At 42.1% G+C, this 20,014-nt stretch overlaps 2 protein-coding genes across 6 annotated transcripts in view; one reads left to right on the forward strand and one right to left on the reverse strand.

The window, feature by feature from the left end:
- The window catches only part of NCF4 (neutrophil cytosolic factor 4), a 53,403-nt gene extending 45,404 nt beyond the window's left edge, over positions 1 to 7,999 (reverse strand). For all 3 annotated transcript variants that reach the window (XM_085048860.1, XM_085048859.1, XM_085048857.1), the window contains exon 1: positions 5,570 to 7,999. The gene's annotated coding sequence lies outside the window, so the exon portion shown is untranslated. The remainder of the gene's footprint in view (positions 1 to 5,569) is intronic.
- A 217-nt stretch (positions 8,000 to 8,216) lies between these two features.
- On the forward strand, positions 8,217 to 19,422 carry IFT27 (intraflagellar transport 27). Of its 3 annotated transcripts, XR_014849304.1 has the most exons (8): positions 8,217 to 8,530; positions 12,054 to 12,133; positions 13,194 to 13,253; positions 13,922 to 13,981; positions 14,923 to 15,040; positions 15,349 to 15,458; positions 15,660 to 17,497; positions 18,733 to 19,422. XR_014849304.1 is itself a non-coding variant. In XM_085048867.1 (7 exons), exons 1-7 carry the CDS (start codon positions 8,497 to 8,499, stop codon positions 15,756 to 15,758), a joined length of 561 nt encoding a protein of 186 aa, XP_084904993.1. In that variant the 5' UTR covers positions 8,217 to 8,496; the 3' UTR covers positions 15,759 to 19,422. The 3 variants fall into 3 exon arrangements, 2 of the variants coding, with proteins under 2 accessions (XP_084904993.1, XP_084904995.1); XM_085048867.1 differs by having other exon boundaries at positions 15,660 to 19,422; XM_085048869.1 differs by lacking the exon at positions 13,194 to 13,253 and having other exon boundaries at positions 15,660 to 19,422.
- The last annotated feature ends 592 nt before the right edge of the window (positions 19,423 to 20,014 follow it).

Raw genomic sequence — 20,014 nt, forward strand, 5'->3', positions numbered from 1 at the left:
TACATCTTCTTTACCCTGAACAGTAAGTGTTCCATAATTTTCTTCCCTGCTGCAATACAGTAGAAGTAACGAAAGAAAAAAAAGAAAAAAAAACCACCTCAGCCATCCTGCTGAAGAAAAATTTTTAAATAATCAGTACATATCCTTTACTTAGATTCATATCCAACGGTTTGTAATGAGACACAATTAGAGACATTAAAAAATAGACACTCCTTGTTCACCCTGGTATTCTATACTGCTAGAGACAAAATTGCTCACTCTGAGCTACAACTCCAGAGGAAAAAGTGTCAAATCCTCAAGTCATAGCTAAACCATCATTTCCTGACAAATGACACTAGCATTTAACAGAAAGGGTTTGTATCAGCAGATTGTCACCAACTCTTAAGATTTCTCCAATCACCATTTACCATTACTAAATCCTTAACCAACAAATGCATAATTGTTTATGCTTTAAGGGTCCTGCCAAGCTCTTAATGGAGTTTCATGGATCAGCAACTTTCCACATGTCTTATTTTGGGAATCAATGGACTGGAGGCCATAACACCTGTTCACTTTGCAGAAGCTGAGCTAGGATTTATATTTACAGTCTATTCACCAGTCCTGAGCTCAACACTGCCTAATGTCCTGTGATTGGTTCCACACTTCCTTCACTTTATCAATGAAAAGCTTGCTTGTTTGCTTCTTATGCCTTTTCTAACTACATTAATATTTTCAGTTTAGTTAGAAGACTGGTAAGGCAGTTCAAGTTTCCCTTTCCTGCAACGCACACATAGTTTTAGCAGATCCTCTGTGCTACAATAGCTAAACATTAACAGCATTCTGTTCAAAACAGAGTTAATATTGTTATGGAATTACGAACTGCAGCATTGCACAATATTTGCAACAAGTCTTGCCTTTAAAAAAATATCAAAAATTATGCCTAAGGGTTTACTGAAGTCACAAATTAGCCCACAACATTGTTATTAATGAGTATAATGTACAAAGTAACTTCATTTGACTCTAAAATCCTAGACTGAGATTTAAATGGCTGGCTGATAGGGAACCCGTTCTTTTAGTTATAAAACAACAACAAATGAAAGAGAAATTATATGGCATGCACTAGCACACCAAAATCCAGCTGTGGTTAAATTACATACTGACATCCTTGTTCTAACCCCACTCAGGAGCCACAGGGAACCACAGAGAGAAGAGCACAGGCTTTAGTACAGGCTGGTGATTAAATACCTCCTCTAAGTCCTGGACTCCCTCACTGACAAGGTGGCCTTGAACCTGAGCTCCTGCTTCTTCATTCTGAGCAGGCATTTTAGCTGATTCCCTTTTCCAAAGAGACACACCCTTTATAAATCCCAACACTCACTAGGGCTCAAACATTTAAAATGACATTTCTCCTAAACACAGGAAAGTGAAGCCAAATGTGTTTAAACAGGGTTAGCTGTCTGCATGACAGATCAATCATCAGAACTTTCCCAGACTGCAGGATCTCCTAGCGTGGGATAATTGCTTCACAAGGGAGGAAGAACATTTCTGGTTACTGCTCCTCTGGCCAATAAAGTAGCAAAGCTTAACAAAGGTTGATGTACCTTTAAAGACAGAAGTTAATATAAATACAAATACTGGAGCCCCTTCTCCAACCACCAGAAAAATAGAAGGAGCTACAACAATAAATGGATCAGATGATCCAAATATAAATACTGAAAGGCCTACGGAACTAACAGGAAAGCCTAAACTAATAAGCCTATGGAACATGCAGCTAGAAAAGATGTTTCTTTCATAAATTCATTCAGTCTTCCACCTAGGAAAACCTACGAGAGAGGATCTTGTCAGTGCCTGAATCAGCTTGTTCAGCTTGTATTGCAACAAGTTTTTAACTCCAGGAGATGCTTTGTGAAGTTTATGTACAAAAATACAGTTGGTTTCACTGGTATTGCAGTAGCACTACACTGACATTAACCTAGGCCTTCAGGGAGTAGGAATACAGTAACACTCTATTAAAGTGCATTTAGATTAGATATTAGGCAGAAATTCTTAACTGAAACAAGTTGCCCAGAGAACTCGGAGATGCTCCATCCCTGGAAGTGTTCAAGGCCAGGTTGGAAGGGGCTTGAAGCACTCTGGTCTAGTGGAAAGTGTTCCTGCCCATGGAATTAGGGCTGGAATGGGATGACCTTTAAGTCTCTCATAGCACAAACCATTCTATGACTCCAGAGAGGTCATGAGGGATGCAGGACCAGAGGTGAAAGGCTTTACCACTGATTACTGGTGGGAAGGTCCATGCATTGCTCAAAACCTAAATGGTTCAGAGATATTTTCAGGTTTTGGAAACATTGTCTGGAAGGATTTTTAATTATAACATTTTAATTGGTAGCAAATTCTACTCCCCGTATAGTCAAAATGCAATGTAGTTTAAAAAATGTATCACTAGAAAGATACTAAAATATATAAGTAAAAGCAAATTATCTCACAGTTATTACTGCTTTATAAAGAGGAATAAAAATTATGAGGCTGTGCTAATTTTATGCTTCGTTCTGCAGATGAATGAAGATTTTCTGTCTTAAAAACATTTGCATTCCTCTCCTTTAAAGCAATTTTCAGTTTTGCTGGATACAGCACAATTGCATCTACTCTTTCAGCTGCAATGGGTTGTTGAAATTGAGCTATTGCCCAGCACCTGCTCTTAGTCAGACAGCTGAAATCAGAGGTTAGGGGAAAAAATAAAGATTTTATGTCATTGTAATGCAAGTCTCCTTTTAGCTTTGCTGCAGTCAGTGTTCAATTATGTTCTGTAACAACCTCCATTACTAGAGCCAGTGTTTTTCTGTTCTCTCTGCATATATTAACTTCCTTGTTCACACGTGAGAGCCTTCCTAGCAAAGCAGGGTCTCAAGAGACATTTTCCCATAGGTTTCATGAGTCTCTATCTTTTTTGGGCTGTTGAGAATCCTAATGTTCGAATATATCTTGATTTTGAATGCTCAAAAGAAAGGTAACTGCTACAATAGAAGTTAAATTATCCCCTGCCGAAGGTCTGATAGGTCAAAATTAACCTGAAATTCCATCTAGTCTGTTGAATACAAAGCATGGAACAAGTAACAATGAAGGGCTCCCACGTAATTCTTCATCCTATTTTTACAAGCTCTGAATCCTTCTCCTTCAGAATTTTTATCAGTTCACTGCGTAGCCCAGAAGCTTAAGGCATCATCAGAAGCAGAAATCAAGGCCCTACATCCATAGGAAGAAAGCCACAAAGATTTTGACCAGCAAGGCTCAGCCACAAATGGGAAGGAAGTAGCTGGTATGAGCAGCTACTGGGAAGGCAGGGGCAGGAGCCTTCCTTCTGAAGTGGGAAATCAATGGACAGAGAGCTCTGAGACAGAAGTCAGAGGGTGAACAACACTGAAATTCAGGGTTTGAGGAAAAGGAAATCCAGAGCAGGAAGTATTGGAGATCATTAGAGTGAGGATTTGAAGAGCTTAGAGCAGTAGATATTTTATTGTAATATAAATCCATTATAATAAATTGACCTTGAAAAGAAAGGACATAACTAAGGTGGAAAAGATGGTCCCCAAAAATTTAGCCTGTTATAAAAGGCAAGAGAACAGAAAACAGAGTGTTGTAAACTTGAAAATTTAATTAGGAGTCTCAAATATTCCTCTTTTCCTTCCTCCATTAAGGAGGAGGTCAGGAGTCACATGGTTGATTCTTGGTTTTCAGCAAAGGGAAAAAAATTCTAGCTATCATCCCTGCAGAGAAAATCTTGAACATTCAAACCCTAAAAATATAAACAGGATATAAACCCAAACAGAAACTTCTAATTTTTAATAAATCCCATTATTTGAATGTAATCTGTCTTGCAGTTTTTAACATAAGCTATAGCATTAGTGAAAGCCTAGCATCTGCCTTCTAAGCAGACAGCAGCTAGAGATCCAAAAAAAGATCCCCAGCTGCTATCACAGTCATCATCAGCACATAATGACTGGCATGCTGGAATTATGGGTAGCTCATTTAAAGCTGTCTTGTATTGCTGTATACTCTGTTTGGCAGATTAACCCTTTCCCCAGGATGCAGAAGCACATCCAATCCCCCCAATATTCTCTCTCCAACATCACTCCAATAATGCCACTCACAGCTCAGGAAGGCTCAGGCCACACACAAGGCCACAGCAAGCCCTCAGTCTGTCACAGACACTCCCCTGTGGAGAGGTCCAGACAACTTTCTGCGTGACATTCCGGTTCTCTGATCAACAATTCACTATCTGCTGCTTTGGGGAGTATTAGTAAAAATTAAATGAAGATTTCAGGGTTTCTTCCTGGTGTTTTTTCAAGCTTTTGTGTGCACAAATGAGAAAATAAAGATTCATGCTGGAATTTTTCCAGACATATGCAGAATAATTACTCGCCAGAAATTCATCTTCATCCTTGTGGGTTTGAATGCATCCTTGAGAAATCTTTCCCTCTTTTCATATTAATCAGAAGAGAGGACATAGTTTCAATTAGCATACTCAAACCAAGTTTATGACTTGTAGATGTACCTACCCTACATTTAGTAATTTACCACTTTCCATTGATGCCACAACTGCCACCCATTTCTAACTTCCACTCTCCCAATGGAGCAGATCAGAAACAAACGACAGATATGCCAGATCAGTCAGAAGGGCTGTTGTAACTGCCAACAAATCCTTTGGCTGATTCAACCATTTTATAATCATCTTACATTTCAGTGCACCAGCTCTCAGCCAAAAAGCCTTCAGATCTGTGTCTCAGCCCCCACCACAAAAGAGCAAAATCTGAAGACCTGAACTAGAATGGCGTTATCAACAGAGCTAGAGAAAGCATCCAAATTCTCACTTCTGTACTAATAGACCCACTCTGAAGAGAAATAAAAGCCAATTTTGGGGGATGCCAAATGAAGTAGCCCTCAAAATAGATGGAGTATCTATTTATTCCACCGCTTGGGGGAAGTGTAAAGAATGGAAATCTACAATAAAAATTACACATCCTTTCTTGCAGTTTTCACAGCTCTCCAGACATACCAGTAAACATTTATAGTCAATCCAATAATAATCTATACAGATTTAAAAAGCTGCGTGAACTCTGAATATTCATTCACAAGATACTTCTGATGCCGTTTTGTCACACTTTTTCTCTTTAGTAACATAAGATTTAAAAAAGTACTGATGAAATACTTTGTATTTAAGAGATTTCTTACAGAAAGACCTACTAATTCCCTTTCCTCAACGTTAATGCCCTCCTGAGAAGCACTGCTTACGCCAAAGAAAGCTACAGTTCTTTCTCAGCAGCTTTTATCAGGCAGCAGGTTCAAGTTACAGGTTGTAACCTGCTCAGTTCTGAACATATCCAGAACGTTTGCATCGATACGTGAACAACTATGAAAACAAGTCCTAGGAATATTAGTGAATTCTGCCTCGCAAAAAATCACTTTTTAACAGGTATGCTCTGTGAAGAAGATAATGTAGTGACCCATGCAGTGCCCAAAAGGATCTGGAACACCAATCATACCTCAGTCTAAAAGACTGCACGACCTCCATTTAATCCTCAGTGTAAAGCCTTACCTTGTGTCTGAAATTCCTTGCCACTCCTGCTGGAGCTGCAGCTCCACCATCGCTGCCTTCTGCAGCCTGATGAAATGCGAGCCACACACCACACGTGCAGCTCTGCTGCTGTTTTGTGACCACTGCCTAAAGGAATGTGACTTCAAATTTCAGGGTCTTGTGGCTGTCAGGGAAACTTATCCTGCTTGCAGGAGAGAAGGGACAGTTCCCACTCAAAATAATCTTGTTTTATTTGAGGGAAGAATTAAATGTGTGAATGAAAAGAGTGCTCTATTTCTCCTTAGCTGCTAAATACAGGATTTAACCTAATAAACACTTCTGTAGGATAAGGACATAAACCTCTGTTGTTGGGTTTTTTTTTTTTTGTTTAAATCCACAGGGTTCCTCTTCCCCTCTTTCTCACGTATTCAAGATGAGAGAAGCTTCAGTGAGCACAGCTACCAGCATTCCAATTTATTCAGCACCAACCCCTGTGGACTGCTAACAGCAGACTGCGATTCTGTTTGGATTACAAGGTGCAGATAAGTAATTCCATCCTTAATCTATCACTGTCAATGCTGGTAGGGGAACAACTTATACCTGTGAGAAGTCAGGCAGAGGAAAAGATAGAGATTGGGTAAAAAAAAAAAATAGAGCAGGGTAAAAGGACAGAAGAAATAGAGAGGATACAAGTCCATTAAGAGTTCTGTGCACACATGCATGCAGAGGTAGGAAATGAGGGAATGGGATAAAGGAAGAGGGTGCTAATAGGAAAGCAGCAAGCAGAAAGGAGATATCCAGACTCCAAGCAGAATTTTTTGATAGCAATGAAAATCTCATTTCCAACATAATCTATGCCTTCCATTACAGTGATCCCAGTGTAAAACGTTCTGGGATGTTTGCAACTTGACTAAATGCTAATGGATACCACCACACTGCAGCCATGATCAATAAACCTCAAGTACATCATAATGGAGCCTCAAAGCCTTTGCATGAAGACCTGTCAGTAAAGTGGGGCAATACTACTAACAGACAACAAAGGATAGTGCAAAGATTGCAAAAATGGAACAACGCAGAGACAAGTGAATTTCTTGGAGGATGGAGCGGAAGGTAGAAAAGATGAAAGAGGAGTTAAGCTGTTTAGACATAAGTGATGGAGAACATCAAAATAACCCACATCTGTTTTATGTGATGGAGGGTTATTCAGGGATGGAAAATGGAGAAAGTAATAATGACACATAGAATTAATTTTTCTTTTCCTTTTTAAAGGAACACCTAGTAGTGACTCCATCACTATATTTCGCTACAGTCATCATCAACAATTAAAGTCTGCTCACTCAGGCTAGTGAAGTCCCTTTCACGTTTTTATCACAGAAACAATGTTCTTTTCTGTGGATATAGAAGACTCCATTGATTTTGCTATAGGTTCTCATTATTTTTTGCTTGCCTGGCTAGGTAATGTCACACAGACATGTACCTGGCAATATGTCACACAGTCCCAAGCATGTAAAACAGGTAATTTATCCCAGGAAAGGTAAAAAAGCTGCTTTCTAAGCAGGCACTACCTTGACATTAAAATGAAACCCGGAAAACTTTATTTTCAAGCAGCATATCCCTCGGAATGTCCAACATTATAACCCAAATACAGATGCGTTCTTGATTATTCTGTTCTTCCCAAGCTTACTCACTACTTTCCACTGTAGGCACATTCTGTGCTTCAGAATAAACAATCCAAAGTGCAGCCAAGCCAAGTTTAGACCCCCAAAAATATATGGATCGCTACTAATGGCATGCTTTCTAATGGCACAGATCTTTTAAAGAGTTTGGAAGGAAGGCAAAACCCAGAAAGCTTCATGGTCACCTTTTCTGGCTCCCACACAAATCCATGGGTTTGGATCTCTTAAGGATGACAGAAAATCAGTTCAAAGAATAAATATAGTGCGTAGAAATAGTTTAACAGTAGCCAAGGGAGAGCTTAGTAGAAATAATTTTAAAATAGGAAGAAACAAATAAAGAAATCAACCCACTGCAGTGTGAAAGACTACAAAAATTAACAAAGAGGGGGGGGAAAAGAGGAACGAGATTCTGAGATATTAAGAAGAAAGCAGTTAAGAAATCAGCGAGCAAGAGAATCTCCGTGAGCACAGCAACACAAGTGTTCAGTTTGGCTAAACTCAAGGCAAAGTGCGCACCGGGGCAAAGCAGAACGGATCAGCTGCCGACCCGGGCAGGGAAGGAGGGCATCCCCACTTCCCCAGGGTCACAGCAGCCTCACAAAGCACCTATGTGAGCTCCCGAGGGGGTGCCCCGGCTTGTGGCCGGTTTTACAGCCGCCGCAGAGCTCGGGCCGCGCCGCAGCCGCACCGCCGCCCGAGCCCTGAGCGGAACGCCACACAGCGCCCAGGCCGGGCTCGCCGGGCGCATGCGCAGCAAGGCCCCCGCGGCAGGGCCCTTCCGCACGGCACAGCGCGGGCCGTGCGCTCACGGGCAGGAAGGGGCGGCTGCTCCCCGCGCTTCCCGCCTTGCTGCTGCCGCAGCTCAGTGCCCGCAGCTTTGATCGTTTCCTGCCGTGCCCCCGCAGGGTTCATTCCAGCCCCGCGGTGCGGTCCGCTATGTTCTGCCCAATAACAAGCGGGCTCCCGATGTCGTCCTTAGTTGCCGGGCAGAATTCCCCTCCGCGCCTCCCGCACACCGGCAGCGCCACGGGAGGGGCGGGGCGTCGTGTTTGATTGACAGTAGGCTGGTGGGCGGGGGAAAGCGGAAGAACCAATAACTACCGCGGATGGCCTTGACGAGCAGGTCCCGCAGCCAATGGGGATGGGCGGTGGTGGCTCGGTTGCCAGGGCCGCGCGGTTGCCAAGGCCGCGGCTCAGCGCGGTGACAACCCCCGCGAACACCGGCCCGGCCCGCCACCGCCACCTCCACCTGGCCCGGCCCGGGCCGGCGCGATGGTGAAGCTCGCTGCCAAATGCCTGCTGGCAGGTGAGTCCGGCCTGCCCGGCCCCATCCACCCCGCTGCCTGCAGGGGCCTAGGGCGGGCGCCGTGGGGTACGGCGAGGCCGGCAGCGGAGGCGGCCGGGCTGCCCGCAGCCCCTCGTGGAGGAGAGGTAGGGAAAGAGGCGGCGGGAGAGAAGTGAGGAGCTCGGCTGCGTGGGGACGGGAGCGGTGGAAGTGGTGTGTGTCATTAGCACTCGGGATCCGCCCCCGCCTGCCACGTGGAGCCGAGCTGTGCCCAGGGAGGGTGTGAGGCGTAGTCGGACCGGCTGCAATGCAAAGGCGGGATCGGAAAAAGAGGGGAAAAAAACCCCAAACCTTAACCAAAAAGAGTGTTTCTGCAGTGTGGAGAGGTGGGCGCAGAGGATGGGCAAAGTCTGAAGGGAGTAGGGTAGGCGTCTGAGTCCGGCCTCGTTGGTGAGTCTTGCTTTGGGCTGATGTCAAAAATGAATGTCAGAATTAATGTCACACTCTCCTGAGTGTGATGGAAGGGTAAAGCTTAAACCAAGAGTAGAAGGATGAAGCACGTGCATTTCACAGTGGCGTCTTTTGCCACAAGCAATTTGGAGACTAACCTAGGAAAAAAGTGAGGTGAAGACACCAATTTATTTAGTCAGGATGGATTATGGAGGTGTTGAAAATAAGTGCAACTGGCTGTTAACACTGCGTGAAGAAAAGTCTTTTTTTCCCCCCCTCTCTCTACACTGAAGCTCTGTGCAGCTTTAGCCAAAAGCGCAAAGCCGTGTGCAGTCAACTCCCAGGTTTAACTCTTCGCTCCAAATTCTTTCATCCAGAATAAACTGTTTGCCTTTTTTAACCTCAGAAGCAGCTGACCATCAGCTCACACAAAGCCAGATGTGGTCTTTGGCAAATGCAAAAGAATTAATCTCCCTTGTGCCTCTACTGCTGTGGACAGCATGAATATCTTGCCTGTCTTCTACATTTGAAACATAGGCAACACTTCCAATTTGGAAGTTTCCTGCTCTCAAAGTACTTTTGCAAAAGTCTTTTCAGTTAGCAAAGGCCAATTCCACGACCATTTTATAATCTTTGGTGGACCTGTTTATGTCCCTAATCCTTATTGGGCCTGGAGCTGCCTCAGCATAAAGAACAGGAAGGCCCTGTCCCATATGTTGTCCTCCTATGTGCTACAATAATATCTGTACATTATTAAAAATAATAAATTTATGAAGCAGACCAGGCAAAATAGATTCTCTCTGGCATAAGAGAGCAGTATAGTGAAAGGGACCTAAGATATGAGTAACCACAACAACCCAAAGGGAACAAGAAAATGCATTTGCACAGGTAGGAGCAAAGCCATGAGAAATGGAACTGGGAGCTCTTGTGGACCTCAGGAAATGGTTATGAAGAGCCAGTGACTCACAGAATTGGGAGCTACACCAAGGTCAAAGAGAACAGGGGAAAAGGGCTTCTATTAGCAAAACAGAGACTATTAAGTTGACAATAGAAAATGATTCCTGTGTTATCTCAGGGGTAATTTACAGACACAAAGTAAAAGAATCTCTTGTCTGAGCTTGCTATGGAGACGCTACACAAAGGTTTTCATTGTAAAGAGGCAGCTGGCAGTAGCGGGCATTTCAGAAAGACACTACGGATTCTGGCAGAATAACAGAAATATGGATAGAATATATACTGTGGGATGCACTACTGGCACATGAGACTAAGCTAAAGGGCAAGGAAACTTACTTTGAGGCAGTATAGTGATGTGATAGACTAAAGAGCATGGCAGAGAATAAGAAGAGGGAAAGAACACCTGGGGCTGTTGAGTGGCAGAAAGGCAATGCATTAGTTAAGAATTTGTGCTGGCTGATGCCTGCACAGTTTGGAGCAATGTGTGCCTCTCTATCTCATTTTACAAAGACAGATCTAATTGTCTATTGAAATACAGAATAGCTTCCACTCAGAACAGAGTGTTGTCTTCCGCACAAGCTTGAACTGATCAGAGAACAAACAAGCTGACTTACCAGATTTTCCTGTCTAAATATTATGAGCCCAGCTCAGCTCAAAGTAAGCAAGCATGCTAAAAATGTTTAAACAAGAACTACATTTGGTTAATGCATCTAGGGGTAATTGTCACTATCCAAAACACCCTTCCTCCTCTGTCGTAGTATGTGAGCAGAGATCTTTACCAATTTCCTTCAAAACACCATTAGGAAGTTGTAATTCAGTCAAAAATACCTTTTTCTTGGCTTATTTATTAACAACATAATGTAAAATACTTTTTTTCTGGGTTTATTTATTAACAATAAAATGTAAAAGACTTGTGTTCCAGGCTTGGCTGTTATGGATGTGCCTTTAAGGGTAAAGCTTGAACCACGGAGGTATTTAATTACTGGCTCTTGTCCTTTTAACTCTAGTGAGACATTATGTGAAGAAACAATAACCTCTTTGGAAGCATTAAGTCTTTGTTTTGCAAGGGTTATGATATTTTTCATGAAGTAATATGGGCATATGTGAGTTCTGCAGAGCTGGAGGAAATGGTCTGAAGTTGTGTCAGGGAGGTTTAGGTTGGATATCAGAAAAAGGTTCTTCACCCAGGGTGTGGTTAGGCACTGGAGCAGCTCCCCAGGAAAGTGGTCACAGCACCAAGCCTGACAGAGTTCAAGAAGTGTTTGGGCAATACTCTCAGGCACATGGTGTGACTCCTGGGGATGGTGCTGTGCAAGGCCAGGAGTTGGACCTGGTGATCCTTGTGGGCTCTTCCCAACTCAGCTTATTCTGTGATTGCTTTGGATCTTACAGAGTTTTGTAAGAGCAGGCCAAGGCAGGCAGCTGCCAGGTTTGCCTGAAGTGTTTTGCAAGCCATATCAGAAAGCCTTGGCTCTAGAAGAGCAAAAACCAGAACCTCTTGGTTTTCCTTCCATCCAGGGATGAATCAGCAGGCTCTTCTCTCCAGCCATGTGCTTTCTCTCTGACGTTTGCTTCTGTGTATGCCCAGGATGCTACTAATGAGCCACCAGCAGCATTGAGTCAGCAAGAGTTGCTCTCTTAGCAGGGTCAGCAGGAAGATTTCATTGAGCAATGTTACCACCTTTAGCAACTTTGTTTCAATATATAGCAAGGATTTCAGTCTGGGGAAATGGGTAACACAAGGAGAGGAAATAGCCTTGTGAGAAGCTCAGTGTCCCTTATCACATTGTTTTTCTCTACATGATAACATACCTGGGAAATTTTCATTCCTAGGTAAGGGCTATGGGGTGGGCGTGAATTTTGGAACAAACAGCAGTTTCACCCTCATCTGGCAGTCCTTTGCTGTTGTTCATAGATCAGAAATCAGATGTCAGCACCAGTATGCATAATGGCAATATTCATTTCCTCATGTGGGTATGACCTTTTAGATTGTTTCGTGCTTCATATGACAGTTATCTTGCCTGTATTCACAGTCAGAACATCCAAGCTCTTACAACATGTAACTGGAGAAAAACAGAACTGAAGAAAAATAAGATTCTCTCGTATGAAACAAAAATGGTTTATGTTTTTCGTTTTGCAGGAGATCCAGCTGTGGGTAAGAGTGCTTTAGCCCAGATGTTTCGTAGTGATGGGGCTCATTTTCAGAAGAACTACACACTGGTAAGCATACAACAGGCTCAGACTGCTGCCTTACATTTTTCTAAGATGAATGGGAAAACTGAGAGGCCTAGAACAAATTAAATATGATTTTAAGTTGAGGCATTCAAGGTGGGATCTTAGAGGGTTTCCTGTCTTACACTCGAGATTCTGAAGAGAAAGCATTTAACATTCTGTAAGTCTGCATTATGTGGGTGTTGGTGTTGAAACTTAAGGCAGAATAATTCAGTTAATTTTGTGATTTTCCTGCTGAATCAATGTTTTCACATGGTTTTGTGGTGTTAGAGGGCTTCTCCCTTTGGGGAGTACTCTGTGAAAAAGCATTGCTGAAGGAGAAAGCTTTTAATTCCAGCTATTAAATGTGCATGTGGACAGTGCGCTTATCACTGTGCAAACACGAAGATGTGCTGCATAGCCCCAAGATAATTATAATCTACAGAAACTGTTCCCAGATGAAGAGGATACAGTTTGCAGTCTTTCAGTGTAAGAATCAATGGTGATGACTAATCAGAAGCAGGATAAAAATAAAAGTAAATATAAGTAAAGTAAAAAAAGGAAAATATGAGTGTGGAGAAAAAAAACCCTAAAATATGTTTATTCATTGAAATAAAGATGGAAACCACAATTTAAGGATAGAAATAGAACAAACAAATGAGCTACAAAGCAGAATGAGATAAAAGGTGGAGGAAGCACAAATAATCTCAGTTCCATATGTTAGCTCATCACATGGTTGGTGCAAAACGTTCTGAGATGTGCATTAGAGCAGCAGTGTGAGAGTGAGCGTAGGCCTGCAGACTTCAGCTAATACTCTGAGCTGTATATAAGCAAATCTCTTTGGTTCTCCTCCTTTTTCCCCCAACTGAGCAAATCTATGAGTCTTTGACATATTGGTGAGATTAGGTTACCAGAGCTAGGAGGAGTATTGCTGAGTTTCCGGCGGTGCATGTTTGATGGAATTGTAATGATTCACAAGAATTGCCTCAATCCAATGCATAGTTGGTATGCAGTTGGACAGGCTCTTAAAAACTCTCCTGATCCTCATTTTCCTGATGCTTCTTGACAGACTACGGGCGTAGAACTGTTGGTGAAGGCTGTATCAGTTCCAGAGACAAGTGATAGTGTGGTGAGTTTTTCTGTGACATAAATTGGGTCAGAAAGAGACGTCCAGAACTCAAACCCCACATGAGTCTCGTTCTGGTGGAAGATCACTGTGCATGTTCATAGGGCAATTAAGTTGCATTAAGGAAATGAGGCTGATCATGTATAATTGCTGATACTCCAGGGTTAGTTTAGTCTTCAAAATGTAATTTTTATATACTTGTATCCAACACAACATTTTAAACCAAGTTATTGCCAGCTTTGTTGAAATTCTGTTCTGTCTTTCAGGGCATTCAGGTTTAGTTCATGATTCTTGGAACTACAGAAGCTGAAGCTTATTTGTTATTTTTCCTTAATGCCCTATACTTCCAGTAATGGAATGTGGACCACATGTGTAATTTTGTATAAATAGTACAGGTTACTGTCCCAGCCCACATATTCTTTTTCTGCTAGGGATGAAAACCAGACTTAGGGCCTTGGAAGTAACTCTTTTATTGGTTATACTTGAAAAATAGCTATTTATTTTCTCACACTAACTGGAGTTTTCTCAGTGCGGGGAATTTGTCCCTTAGGGATGTGACATTGCTGCACTGAATAAAATGTTGGAGTTACAAGTTACAGTATTTACTTTCAAAACCTTTCCCTACACTGCATTTTTCTTGGCAAGAGCCTTCTTTCTGTTTCCGCTTTCAGGAATTCTTCATTTTTGACTCTGCAGGAAAAGATCTATTTTCTGAAATGCTGGAGAAACTGGTAAGTCTTATGTAACAGTCCTCTTCTTCCAAAGAAGTGCTTTTGCTTTGAAGATCTGAACTCCCCAGTCTGGCAGATGTAGCAAACTTTGTCTTTAGTGTAAATGGGAGCAATTACCTCAGTTGCCAACGCATCCTGTTCTAACTCTCTAAAACTTGTAAAAGTACTAGAAGAAATACTTTCCAGAGAAAGGAAAGTAGATTGGCAGTTTTCTTACAAAAGAAATAGGCATTTTTAACTGAGAATTTTTGTGTACTGTTGTTTAAAGCTATTTTTATTTCTTAGGAAAGCATCTGTTTTGCTGCAACTTCAGCAGTGGGAGATTTTTTGTTACAGTGATGTGTTTGATCCAACAGGATTCATTCTTGTCCTTGAGCATAATCCTGCCCTTGGGTTTTTTCCTTCACGTATTTGTGACCTTCCCTGTACAGTTCTCTACTGTGTTATCTCATTTTAAGAGGCAGAATCAGTTAATTGATGTGAGCTTTCATAAGATGTCTAAGGCAACCTAATGGATCAGTGTCTACAAAAGTGATTCCACTTTTGCCCTTGTACTAGATCTGGTTTGCAAGGGACTCCTCTAGAAGCTGGCTCAGCTTCTCAAACTGGAAGAAAACCTTTCTACTTTTTTTCTAGGATTAATTTTGTGCTGATTGAGCATGAAAAATCAGCTTCCCCAGGGATCAGATGAGTGCTAGAGCTGATACAAGTAAAAGGGCAGGACTGTACAGACAGGACTACGGAAGAAAGCAAGACCACCTCTCCCATTGCCAGTGATTTAGTTGGGTCAACTGAAATGTGAAACCTCAGCCAGGGCATAGCATTCCTGGGTGTTAGGCTTTTTATTTTCATCTTAGCAGCTGTGTTTGCCATGTTTACAGCCTGGCTGTTGACTGCATTGGTTTCATTAGAGCTGACAGTGTTCCTTTCTTGCTGTGCAGTGGGAGCAACCCAACGTTCTGTGCCTTGTGTATGATGTCACTAATGAGCAATCCTTCGACAGCTGTAACAAATGGTTGGAGAAGCTGAGGACTCAAGCAGTTGGGGTGCACATCCCAGGTAAAAATGGGTGTGATTCTTGTTATCTACTCCCCTCTTGTCTGACAGCACTTGTTTCTGTTCAGCTGTGGCATATTTATTTTAGGTCAGGGACAGACATGGCTTCCTCCAACTCCTTTGCTTTTATCACAAAGCAAATAAGACTTGAATAAGTTTCCTTTTTGGAACCTTTTTTAGGTAGTTATAGACTGTTCTCCACACCTCCAACTTTTTCAGCTACTTCTACAAATGTTCCAGCATTTATGGCTTACAAGTCAGCATTGATGGGCTGGGTTTTTTTCTTCAGTTTCATGTCTTTTTTTCTTTAGGTGTCTTAGTAGGGAATAAAACAGACCTAGCTGATCGTCGTGTTGTGGAGCAGAAACAAGCACAGCAGTGGGCTGAGAAACATGGCCTGGAATACTGTGAGACATCAGTGGTGAGTATCTGCTCCTTTCACCATCTGTGGAAGGGGATGTTTGTGAAGTTATCTTCCCTTTCAGACAGAGAAAAATAATTGGGGACTCTCTTCTCCTTGTTTGTCATCTAATTCAGTTTTAATCCTTCTTTGGTGAAGCAGAGCAGAAATAGTCAAATGCTTATTCCATCTGTCGTTCACAACCTTCTTATTTCTTTACAGAAAGAAATGAAAAATTTTGAGGCCCCTTTCCACATCCTGGCGAAGTTATTCCACCAATTGTACAAAGAGAAAGTGGAAACTTTTCACTCACTAGCATGACTGGTATGACTTATTTATCCTCTAAGCTTCTTCTAGTGCCGAGAATCCTGCTGGACTGAATACGGAGAGAAGAAAAAATATGGGCTATTTGCTTCTTCATGGTCATCCTCTGGTAATTCAAAATAAACTAGAAATAAGCAAGTGGAAAGACACTCTTCTGAAGCTGCTACCTCAGCATTCCTTTCATGTCCTCTAACTTGGTTCTCAGCTCTCTGAAAGTCTGCTAGGTTGGAGGAGGCGGAGAGTAAAAGGGGAGGGCAGAATGGAAATTGCCAGCTCTTTGCTTTGATATCTTTTTGTCTGAACAGACTTCCTGCTGCTACAAGCAAGGATTTAGAGGCTTGGAAAAGGAGAGAGGAAGCTGACAGGATGGTTTTTGAGTTAAGCCAGCCTTGATGCATACACTGCAGGGCAGGAGTGATTTGGCCTACCTCTTGAAAAACATTTTCAGGAGGAGGCCTGTGCCCTAAAATCAGCACCTGGAGACTGAGATATGTGGGGACAGAGCTGGATTTATGTGCATTTCCAGGAGTGCCCGGAATTGGAGGCCAGTTTTAACAGTGTGGCCCTTATCAGTTGTAGGACTGATATGCTGGTGACTAATACATGTTTCTAATTTCTAGAATCTGTTTCTTTCCTTCGGTGCGGCTCTCTGTCCCTGCCTGGTGGGAGCTGTGTCGCGTCCAACCGCTGTCACTTGGTGACGCAGTGCCCTCTGCTGGTCCCAGGTCACAGGACTTCTCCAGAGGCTGCCACCTCCCTTGAAGTGAGGGGGACGGATCTGAAGTGAGGGCACATCCAAATTGGCTTCACTGCAAAATGGAGTCAAATTGCAAGGATACCTTTTCTGTTCTAAAGACGAGACTAAAACTTGTAACAAATTACCTTTCCTTCCTCATGTCGTTATCATCTTACATATTTTTGTGTCATTTTTGTCAGCTGAATTTGGCAATACCATCCTGGTTAGGTTCAGTTCTCAATCTCAAAATCAGAGTCCTCTTATTAAACTCTCTCTGCTTGTCATTGAATATCGGATAAAAGATCACGGTTCTGATGTTGCTAGTGGAAACAGGACTAAGGAAATGAAAGACATTCTGGCTAAGTTACTCTGACTCAGCTGTGTCTGGCTGGAAGTTTCATATTTAAAAGGGTAAAAGCCTAGAGAGAGACGCACTTTTGTGTGAAGTACTGATGTTGCATGTGTCTTTGCTAATGCTTTATGCAAAAGCATCTGTGGTAAGGTACTGCCTTGTAACTGAGCCTAACACCAAGAGTTTCAAAAATTTAACCATTCTCTTCCAGCTTGTGGTAGACTTCCTTGGGAAAGGGAAGCCAAGTTTTGTAGACACCAAGCACTGAGTGATTTTTCAGGCAGTCTTTTTAGGAATCTGTGTTTCAAGACTTTTGTATGTGTGGTTTATAATGATTTTTAATGCCCAGAGCTGGGAAAACTACATTGAATTGAACATAAGAAATATGGCTGCAGGTGTTGTAGCAGAGTTTATGAAGCACTTCAAGAATCTGGAGAAGCTCTGGGCTCATTTCACTGGCAGCCGAGTGTTGATGCTGAGAGCTAGCTAGGAAGCATGGATACCAGCTAAAGAGGATGAATAGGAGCTCAGTCTACAAGAAATGAAAACAAGAGGTTCTTTTGCTAGATGCCAACTTGAAAATGATGGACCTAGCTGGGAAAGCTCCTGCTTTCTCCAAAGAAGGAAGGGTTGCTCCATGAACTTAGGGTAAGTAGAAGATTCAGTCTCTTTTGAACTGGATTAGCATTACTGGCAGTTGTATCTTACATGGGTTGTCTTGTTAATCCTGGGAGCTGTCTGTTGATTTACATATAGACTCTTGCCTGCAGGTGCTGGTACCTCTGACTAGTAAGAATAAAAGTTATTTTGGATGCTGTGCTGATCTAGTTAAAGAACTAAAGAAGAACTGTTTTAATTTGGTATCTCATTTCCCCCTGGTTCTATTGACTATGTGATTACAAAACAAGGCACATATTTTTTCATATTGAAAATAATATACCAGATGTGTATGTCACCTGTGACATTGTGTATCCAGGAAGGATGAATGCCCTGGGAATAGGTAATAAAATGAATTCTATGCAATCTTTAACCAGGGAGTTCATCTTTCCACACCAGAAGGACCTCCCATAACTTCAAATAAACACTCTAAATGCACCAGTAAGATGAAGATTGGTGAATGCTCTTTTATAAAATGAATGCAAAAGCTGGAGGAGCTCATTAAGGGAGTGCTTGCAGTGGTGATTTGTGATTTATGGGGAAGCTGCTTTTGAGAAGTTAGTGAAGAAAAATGCATTCCATGCAGGGGAAGATGTATTGCCTGAGAGTGGAAATATATGATCTAATTAGCTAAAGTAGGGATTCACCCACTGCCCCTTTCCCTCTTCCACAGGCCATAACTACAATTAGAAAAAAAGTTGTGTCTAAAGCATGTTATCCAACTTGCTTTTTACAGGACTATTTCAAGCACTAATATGGACACAATTTAATGTCCTTCAAAATGATGTGTTTGACAATAGCCATCTCAACACTTTCAAATGCATTTTAAAAGCATAATATATCGTCCTTCCTGGCTAATATACTATATAATATCAGCTTGATGGAGGTGGTGCTTGTTGCTATTTTTCTGGCTTAATTGTGACCTTGGTTGTAGAGGCTTGTAGTGAAGAGTGGGTAGAGAACACGGGAGCCAAACATGGGAATGTTGTGGGACATAATTTTGTCTCTGTGTGAAGGAGTTCAGGGTGAGCTGGATCAGAGGGGTGAGTAAGAGTCTGGAGCCATTATTGAGTTTCTCGTCCCTGTTTACTAACTGGCAGTCACTTCTGTAGGGTGTTTGCTGTTTATAGGCTTAGCATCAGTCTGAATTACAGATGCTGTGGAGAGCAGTGGGAGGAAGACAGACAGCCTGTCTGCTGACCAGGAAGCTTGTTGTCTTCTTACAGCTCCCCTACTTCGTCCAGCTGTGCAGTGCTGCAGGTGCTCATCATGAGTGTTACAACACAGAAAAGACCCAACTCAACCAGAAATGAAATTTCAAAAGAAGGGGAAGGAAACCAACAGGCCCTTAACTGTTTTTAATAAATATGTAGTCCTTTTTCCTGCTTGTTTGATTAAACAAAACCATTTCTCTCCTCCTTGGAGTCCCTCCTTCTTACCTTTCCTTTGGTCCTCATGGGTCTGCACAGAATCTCTGTTATGCTTGTGCCCTGCTTTACTTAGCTTGATACATCACCAGCTGATTTTTTTTTATCCTTCTATTTTCTGCATTATCTATTCCCAAGGCTGCAAGACATTTCTTCTTAGATTAATAGACGAAAGGAAACAAAAGGGAAATTTTTAGTCATATTGTCTTGGAAGAAAAAGCCTTCAGAATCTGTCTGACATTCTGAAATTTTACTGAAAATTCATTTGTGTAAAGTTGTCATATTAAAGATGCTTTAATGGTTTTGTTTTGTCTTGCCAGACATAGTCTACTGTGGAGTGAAATTCAGGATGTAAAATTCCAGAAAGATCAGGTTTTATTCTGGGAGTTAATAGGAGTTTCAAAGCTGATTGTTCTGTGATAAGATGTGTTAAGTCTTAACAATGGAGTGGTCAATGCTATTCATAATAAAGCATTAAGTATACTGAAATAGGGCTGTCAAAACAGTTTCTTCTAGGGATTTGTTCATTTTAGAGACTTGAAACTTAAGAAAGGACATCTTTTAAAAGACTGATCTGATAAATGACACCATTTGGACCTGGGTTATTTCTGATATAACTTCAGTGGCTTAAAGGGCTGGATTTAGTCTTTTATGCCAATTGACTCCCCTGGGTAAGCTTCATTTCTTTACCCACTATACATCTTGGACCGATCTGACCTGATAGCAAAAGACACATGATGTTGTTGAAAATGAAATACTGCCTTGGGGCAGAAGGATAAACTGTGTGGCCTCCTGAGGTCCTCCCAGCAATACTTTCTATAATTCTATTAGATTAAGTGAGGAAAGAAGTAGCGTGGAAAGCACAAAACAGGCTAAGTCATAAACTAGCAATTAAACTGGGAGCTGGGCTGGGCTGCAGCAGCAAACGTACAATCTATCCCAATTAAGAGCTGTATCTCAAGAGAAACCGGGAGCCTGACGCAGGTGCTGACAGCAGGGAAAACACTGCATTTCAGTTCTGGAGGCAGCAACTGCGTTCTACTGGTGCTTACGCAGATCTGTGGGGGTCCTTACCCAGCTC

This window comes from Lichenostomus cassidix, chromosome 1Aa (genome assembly GCF_008360975.1).
Source record: "Lichenostomus cassidix isolate B80296 chromosome 1Aa, HeHo_3.0, whole genome shotgun sequence".
NCBI lineage: Eukaryota > Metazoa > Chordata > Aves > Passeriformes > Meliphagidae > Lichenostomus > Lichenostomus cassidix.

Excerpts from the sequence above, each read along its gene's own strand:
- IFT27 (XM_085048867.1), top strand. The coding sequence starts at position 8,497 with ATGGTGAAGCTCGCTGCCAAATGCCTGCTGGCAG. Across the intron at positions 13,254-13,921 it reads CAGAGACAAGTGATAGTGTG|GAATTCTTCATTTTTGACTC; the intron begins GTGAGTTTTTCT and ends TTCCGCTTTCAG. Across the intron at positions 15,041-15,348 it reads AGTTGGGGTGCACATCCCAG|GTGTCTTAGTAGGGAATAAA; the intron begins GTAAAAATGGGT and ends TTTTTTCTTTAG.